At 30.6% G+C, this 8,957-nt stretch overlaps 1 protein-coding gene across 1 annotated transcript; it reads right to left on the bottom strand.

Annotated features, from left to right (window-relative positions):
* Nucleotides 1–346: 346 nt before the first annotated feature.
* LOC131180626 (probable E3 ubiquitin-protein ligase ARI8) lies at nucleotides 347–7,487 on the bottom strand. Its single transcript, XM_058147976.1, has 8 exons — nucleotides 7,419–7,487; nucleotides 4,099–4,176; nucleotides 3,903–3,991; nucleotides 2,722–2,829; nucleotides 2,513–2,603; nucleotides 1,592–1,639; nucleotides 1,366–1,450; nucleotides 347–405 (listed from the first exon to the last, which is right to left on the bottom strand). Exons 1-8 carry the CDS (start codon nucleotides 7,485–7,487, stop codon nucleotides 347–349), a joined length of 627 nt encoding a protein of 208 aa, XP_058003959.1.
* Between the last annotated feature and the right edge of the window lie 1,470 nt (nucleotides 7,488–8,957).

Below are 8,957 nucleotides of genomic sequence, written 5' to 3' on the forward strand. Positions count from 1 at the left end.
GGTAATTGAAAATAACTGGTGATATTAAAGAATTGATGTTGTTAATATTACAATTAAAAGAACTCTATTAAGTGAATCTCCTTTGTTGTCTGATTAACTACCCAAAGACCTATCCAGTTATTTGATTAACTTGCAGTAATATGCATCTTCTCACCATAAAAGGAAAGAGGGATAAAAATCTTCCAACAGAGAAAGGAGACCAACCCCCAAAGCAGAAAACTACGTATACTTTCATCACTAATATAAATCGAACATCAATATATAATTGCAACAGATACCTGGTGAGCCCAGCTAGCTTTGTGCGGAACTCATCAAATTCCTTTGAGGAACCTTCTGCATTAAGGAACTATCGTAGCACCTTCTTTGCGCATTGATGAAGCCTTTGCAAGCCAAACTCAGCTTCACCTGAAGAAAAAAAAAACAGATGGTTCAAAAGTAATTCTTTTTTCTTTCATTCTTTTTCTCCCTTAATTGAATAGACACACACAGTTATTTTAGTGTTAATCCTAAATTGAGTAGGACTTCTACTCAAATTAGGATTTGGGGAATTAACACAATAAATAAGAAAATGGTATAAAAAGTTATTTGACTTTCAGCTCATGGAATGAGACTGTCGCCCATTGTAAAGAGGAGCCTTGCTAATTACTGCGGATTTGGTTCTGCCCATTGATGAGGGGCTTTTGCCCATTGCAGTGAAGAGAGGCTTCGGCCTAAGGTGCAGAAAAGGTATAGAATTCAAGAGGAAGGGATTCTTGTCCATTAGTGAGAGGGCTATTGCTCATATAGTTGAAGGTATCCTTTGTGGTGTAGTGTTGTAATAGTAAACATATTGAATTATATCTAGAGAAGACTGAGAAGGACTAACTAATATATTTACTAAGAGCATTTTGATGTAATATGAGCTCTCTTGGGTGTAATTAGGCAGATGGGTAGTATAGCTATGAGTTTGTAATTGATGATTTATTATTAATGATAGTGTAAGATGGAATACCCATGGATGTAGCCCTATATTGAGAGGGTGAACCACGTAAATATTGATGTTTTGTATATTTGGTTTGTTTTTTTACAGTTTACACACTTTCGGGGTGCACAACAGTAAGGTATTGTTATGATCTCACATTGCTAAAGAACAACCTTAGTGAGAGGTTGACAAGTCCCTAAGTACCCTCCCCTTACAATCCAGTTTTCAAGGGTGAGTTCTACCTAAGTGATCAATGCTCAACAATTCATATAATAATATCATAATTCCAAACTAGTTGGCATTATAAGTCGATCTAATGAATGGACCAAAAAGAAAATTTGTCAAATTATACAAGACTGCTTATATTGAACAAAATTTTAATAATAAAATAAACTAAAATAGACCAGGTAAGTAATACATGAATCCACGGTTAACTCCAGATATTATTCGAAAAGCATCCAAAACAGAAGTTAAAATGGATATTCCTAGCTGATATAAATAATAGATCTTAAAGCTGTCCAATACATTGGACATACTATTTGAAGGATTAACCATCTCGTACTATTTGAAGGATTAACCATCTCGTTTAAAATTATAGGTTGGACATCCCAAAAAAAAAAAAAAACTTACATGCACAGTTTGCATTTGATGTAAATCTGCAAGAGCTTTTTGCCTTGACTGTCACATAAGAAAGCAAAAATTTCAGATTATATAAATATATATATTTGAAGTCTTATCTATACATATCATAATTTACTATTCTAAAAGAGATGCAAAGGTGAGATGGAACCAATAGTAAATATTTAGCAGCCAAAAGAACAACATAACTCGATGAAAATATAAAGCCAGAGCCAGAAAGTTTCTCAGAAATCTGTAACTTTCTCCAGAGATCCCTAGAAGAGGTAGGCAATTAATCCAATCTACATACAAGTTCGAGGCTCAGCTGTTAATACATACAGAGTGAAAACACAAAAGTCAATTATTTTTCCTTTGTAATGGTTGTAATTATCTTTGGAGTGCCAATTTTAATAATTGTAAAGTAAATTCCTCCAAAATCTGTGAAACAATCCTCCCATTGGGCTCCATCATTCTTATTTCTTCTAATTTTCTTCCTTTTTGCTTTCGCCTAACCCCTGTTTGCATTCTTTAGAACTCCTCTTCCTTTTATTTCTACAACATTCAGCCACAATACAGTATGGCCTAGCCACATTCTTCATCTCTTATCTCTGTTGGTCCAAAAAAATAATAATAAACAAATGATCTACTGATATAGACAAGAGCAACTAACACATGTAGACTTGTTCATAGTGCAAGCATAAGCCAGACCTCGGTTATGCATAAGCTTTAAAAAATTAGCAGGCATAGAAATCAAAGTTCTAAGGAATTAAAAAATAAAATAAAAAAAATAAAATAAAATAAAATAAAATAAAATAAAACAAAAAGCTTTTAGCAAGAAAAATTTTTTAGCTTCACGCTATGTAAGATTGGAAGATAATGAGATTGAATGAAATGCTAGTGAAAAATGGTGGAAGGTAAAAAGATGGGCCAAACCAAGTACGATGAGTTGTCCGCAACACCCAAAATATTATATTGACATCCACCAGTCCCCTCACCATGATCTGACCATGCACCAAGGCATAGCCTGCAATTATACATTGACATCCAATAACATGTCAAAAACTAAATTGCATCTAAGGATAAAGAAAAAAAAAACTATGATTAATATAAAAAATAAAAATCTAACATAAAACACAAATTACCGGCAAAACTCAAATTTACAAGGTGGCGTGCATGTCCTGTGCATACACCCTTGGTTTTTTTCAATTGGACGCTTGCACTTTGGACAAGGCTTGGAGTTGGCAAGTATCCTGAGAGTGACAACATCAAAATTAGCATAAAGCAAAAAAAAATAAAAAAAAAATTGACATTAAAATAACAAATTACATATTCATACAGCTGCATATATGGATTTGTCTATAAAATGTCACTGGCGATAATGAGCAATAAATATTTTCTTTAGATTATTCAGTAAGGTGAAGAAGCAGGTCCAAGTATCAAAATCATCATCTACTTGTTACATCCTTCAACCACCAAATAAAAGCACAATCCCATATAACAAGATTATATATAATATACTATAATATTGATGCGCAAATGTGTGCATAAATGATGCATGAGTATATCACCTCAAATCACTTTAAAATTTGCAACTACGATGAAAAATCAACCCTAATGAGACAATGTCTAGTGTCTAGCATAAGATCCTTTCTACACTTCAATCCTGAAAAATTTTCCCTGACACTTGACTCCTATTTCTCATAATAACTAAGACAATTGTCAAGGATCAACCTATATCACCATCTTAACCAAGGATATAGTGATCAAAGATGATATATATATATATATATATATATATATATATATATATATATATATATATATAGCCAAGGAAAATACAGATAAAAATTTAACTAATAATATTACAGATAATGTAGAATACTAATCTCTCTTGAAACAAAAGAGAGCACTCATAATATATCCTAGTATTTCTTTAATAAAAATGAAATATTATTACTTGTAAGAAAGAACACACAAAGAACAATTTGTACTCCCTTTGGATAATATCATATACCACTTGACAATAATAAAAAATCAACGTTAATATGTGAAATGGATGACTACTAATCAATCATATTTTTAAAGAAAAGCATACAAGAAAATATCATATAAAAATTTGCCACCACCATGCAACTGAGGTCACAAACAAGACAACACCCTAAATATCATAGATGCACAAAGCAAGGCCAATTAAAAGTTATGCCATTCCATGCCCACAAATTGTCAAATTATCACGGGTGAAAAACAAAGGCAATAAATAGAAGCAAACCCAGACAAATATAATCACAAGATATAGCTATAGATGATTAAATATATTGTCTACCAATTCATGTTTTCTGACTCAGCACCGTTCTCCAAAATCCACTTCGACACAGTTCCACAGTCCACCGGACGGTGAGCTTCCTCTGTGCACTGAAATAATCAAATGGCTTTTACCAATCAGTTTACAACAATTAATCCTAAGCACAATAATACTTAAAATCACAAGGAGCTCACATTCCAGCAAAAGCTATACGAACAGAGGCAGGAAACATCAAAGCTTCCACCACCAGCAAATCAACAGCATACTCACACCCTGGAGCAGGACACCACTTGGTCTAAAGGTAGACCAGAAATGCAAGAAAACAGTCAGAAGCACAGGAAACAGAAAATAAAGCAAAAACTAGCACTCATTTTTTAGATGTTTCCAAACGTGAAATGCAAGAAAAATCTTTCTAGGAGCGTAATAATTTTAAATTCTCTCTTCTACATGAGACTCATAATTTGATTCCAAATATAAGCCTTAGTTCCCTTAATATTGAACCCCAATAACCCTAAAATAAGTCAAGGCTGACCTAAACAGAGAAAAGTTGAAAGGGTACTTTTTCTATGAACAGAAAGTAACAGTTAGTGAGGCTTACATAGAAGGTACATGCTACATCAACATTTTATAAAAGTAAATTTGTATTAATTTTTAAGTATTTAAAAATCATAAGATAATAATTACTGTAGGGTGAAACTAGAGATGGATTAAAAAATGGTTATAGATGCCTTAATTTGACCATGATTTTAAACAACTTCTTTTATGAGAGTCTGATTGGATTTTGGTTTAGATTTAGCGACAAATTAATATGGCAGAGCTCATAATCTTATTAGGATAATCATTTTATATGCTAATCCCATATTTTAGTGTGAGTCACCAAGCTCTCTTTATACTATTTTGTTTTCTGATGGTACTTCAATTTTTTTTTTTTACTTAATACTTTGGTCCTAAAATTAGGTGTACTGAGGTATCCTGTTAGCCTTGGTCATAATTTGAACTTGATCTATTAAGTTATCTTTTTGATTTTTAAATAGAATTATAATTTCAAAAACAAATCATAAGATAATTTTTATTTTAAAGTTTAAAATTATTTTTTATTGCCATAAATTATTTAAAAATAATAAATAATATTTTTTAAAATTGAATCAAGTTGATCTTAAATAAAAAAAAATTATCTTCTTATTTAACCGAAAACTTTTATTTAAAAATTCAGGAGATTAATCTATTTCTATTCCTTTTAAGATTTATTATATATTTATTTTATAATTTATTTATTTATTTCTGCTTTTTTAATGCACATTATATTATAAATCAATACGATATATTAACATAAAAGAAATTATAGTAACTATAATAATCTTTCTCTAATTTTAGAATTATAAATAATGGATAGATTTTAAGTTTGAATTTTTACATCTATTAATTATGAGAATTCTGTGTAATCCACTATTATTGTTTCAAATATTATTTCTTTTAAGAAATTACACTACAAATGTTGTTGATCATAAGAAATTAATTGTTTTTTATTGATAATTAGCGACATTAATATTTATCATTTTATAATTAGTGAAAGTCGCCTTCCATGAATAGTTTAAACTTGCTACACTTGATTCATCATTTCATAGGCCTGAAATGGTGAAAGTTCTTTTCTCCACTGTTGTATAGTTAGAGTTGTCAGAATTAGAGACTTGGAGTAGCCGATAGAGGCTTTATACCTAACAGCTACTTCAAATCTATTTGGTAAAAGTATCGAATAACAACTATTCAGCTAATATATCTATTAAATTATTACAGTTTAAAAATTATAAAATTAGAGGTATTCTCGATCAGTTCTTACTATTTCAAGATAAAGAAAACTACTTTACCCTTATCTTGATCTGTATGTATTTCTATATATTATGTAAGAAACATAGATATATAACATTATTATTCATATTTCCTTATATTATTTAGTTTTATTTATTTATTTCAATAAAAAATAAATATGGTATAATAAATAAAAAATTATATATTTATTTGAATAATAAAAAAATATGATATAATAAATTAATAATTACATATTTATTTATTAATAATAATTATTATAATAAATTATTGTTTATTTATTTTAATAATAAAATAAATTATATGATATGTACTCTCATTAATCATGTATATATTATCAGAAATAGCTAGATAAAGTTTTATCAAATATTTAACATAAATTAACTTCTATTAATTATCAGCTACTAGCCATCAGATATCAACTAACCAAAATAGTTATTAATTATCGGCTATTAGTTTCATTTAATAATTAAATCAAGCAAGCCCTTATAATGACTAAAGTAGAGGCAAAACTACGTGTAAGGGTGGTTGGCTATAGTTTTTAAAATTAAATTTTATTTATAAATTTTAGTTTTTTTAATTACTGTTTACTTTCTAAAACTTTTAAAATTAAAATTTAATCTATAAATTTTAGTGTATTTTATTTTTAAAAATTACTGTTTACTCCTTTAATATTTTTTAGGCCTTTACATTTTTATGTCAATTTCATTAAGATTTTTTATATTAATCAAATTCAATCTCTTAATATTTTATATTTTATTTTTGTCCCTATATTTTTAACAAGATTTCATTAAATTTCTTTTAAATATTTATTTTTAGCCCCTCAACTCAAGAACAAATTTCTAGTTATGCCCCTGGATGAGAAATTGAAGGTAGAATCTTGGACTTTGCAACAAAATTAGAATTGGCTGGACTTGGATATTACAATCTTGTCTCAAATAGTACAAGTATCTCATAAGAAGGCATATCCAACAATAAATACTATCCCATCATACCTAATTTAATCTAAAAATGAACACTATAAGAGGAAACACCCCTCTCCCTTCTCCCTTCTCCCTATACCAAAAACTTCCCATCCAACATCTTCCATTTTGAAAATTTCCCACCCAACTAGGTTGTTGAATCCTTTTGGAGGTTATTCTCCAAAACATGGTTTATCGAGGACATGCACCATTCCACTAAAACACTCGAGATATAATAGAAATTTCGCTTCATCAGGCTTCATGAGCCAAGTAATTCTCAAGATTTTCTCAAATACCTAAACAACATTTGGATTAGGCTATATAAATTGAGGGCCTTCCCAGCCCTTTATCAAAGGAAACAGAAGCCTAAAGTACCAAGAAATGTACAAGCAGAAGCAATATCACGACAGGAAGACAGAGAAATGAAACATCCACTTAGAACTGTTCACTCAAGACGAGAACAAACAGAAACAAAATGCCAATATTGAAACCTCATTTGGTAGAGTAGCAAATCTAACAAAAAAAGGTTACTTTTTCCTCAGAGGAGACTGGGGTACAAAATGATAGAACAACCCTAAACACAACAACTCAAATAGTGGTTCAACTGAAAATTATGAAACATTCGACATTTGTCCTTGGTTGCCAAAAGGGAGATATATCTCAGAGGGAACCTTAAGCCTTAGGCAGATAATCAAGAATGGCTATGTAGGAGTGTTGTTGGTACCTTCAAGTTCCCATCTCAGGTTCTTACCATCCAAGAATCATTCCAAATGGAGGGAGTCTTTTCTATTTCTACCACTCCATTACGTGGTGCTACCATGTTGTTAACCTTATTTGACAAGGAAGAAATGCAAAAATTTATAAGCGTTGAGAGTGATTGGCTCCATCAATGGTTCAGCTCTATTCTCCCATAGGAACCCAAATTTAGGCCCACAAGTCGTTTTGTATGGATTCGTTGCCATAGGGTGCCCCTCAATCTATGGTGCTCTAAAATTTTCTCCTAGGTTACCTCTTTCTGTGGTGATTTTATCTCACTAGACTTGTGTACATCCACGAAACTCAAACTTGATTTAGCACGTTTTTAATCTCTACATCTAGTTTGGATTTCATACACAAGATTATCGCTATGGATGTTGAGAAGATGAAATACCATATTACTATGGTAGAGGAATCGTGTGGTGAGGCTTTTCTTTCTTAGAAGACGTTCCTTCTGCCATCATCCATATCTTCTTAGCCACCTTCAAAGACCTCTGAAACTGCCTCAAAGAATGAGGCATTGCACGTGCCGAAGACCCCTTCATCGATTCCCCCAATTGTCGGTGAGACTGAATCTGACCCAGCTATTTTCCCAAGTCATTGATGATATAGGCACAGTTGAGTCCACAACCAAAAAGGGAATAGCCTCCATACATCACTTTTCCCATTGCATGTCTACAATGATGAAAGACACTTTACATGCAGAGACCCAAAACGATCATCCTCAGAAAAAAATTTTGGATCTGAGAAACACCTCCCCAAATGCAAATTCCTGATCTCCCATCAATTTAGGACTCTTAGAAAATTACCCTATTGATCTCTCACTTAATGGGACCCATCTCATGGGCCTGAATCTCCAACCCTATAGACCCATGTAAGGCCTTGGCAAGGGCGGATCCATGTTTACTTGAGTGGGGTCAATTGACCCCACTCATTTTTTTTAATATATATATATATATATCCTAATTAAATATTTTTTTATGCGATTAAAACTTTTAAAATACTATTATATTTAATAAATGTAGATTTGTTGAACACTTCACCCTAGACACCTATTATTTTAATCTTTTAAAACAAATAATAAAACCTAAAAAAGGGTCAAAACTTATAGACTAGAAATCTATTAATAATCAAGAACTAAAATTTTCTAATTATTCATTTGTATTTTAATTATAGAAACTTTATTTTGTTTAATTTTACAATCAATTAACAAATTGTTGTTTGTTGATTTTTCTACAAGCTTTATATTACGTATATTAATAACTATTTTACATATTGTTTTGACAATTGATATGTAATAGAAAATCTAGTATATCTATTAGTATGCTTGTAAAATTAGCATTTATATTATATGTTGCAATTGTAAGTGTTAAAAGGGCATTCTTTGAATTAAAAATTAAAAAGTTTAATTGCGCAATTGAATGACAAATCAATTGTTGAATGATTCTTTGTTTACATATATTGAAAAAAGATGTCTTTGATAACATTAATAATAAGTGATCATGCAATGCTTTAAGAAAATGAGAACTTTCTG

Source organism: Hevea brasiliensis, chromosome 6, assembly GCF_030052815.1.
Source record: "Hevea brasiliensis isolate MT/VB/25A 57/8 chromosome 6, ASM3005281v1, whole genome shotgun sequence".
Taxonomy (NCBI): Eukaryota; Viridiplantae; Streptophyta; class Magnoliopsida; order Malpighiales; family Euphorbiaceae; genus Hevea; species Hevea brasiliensis.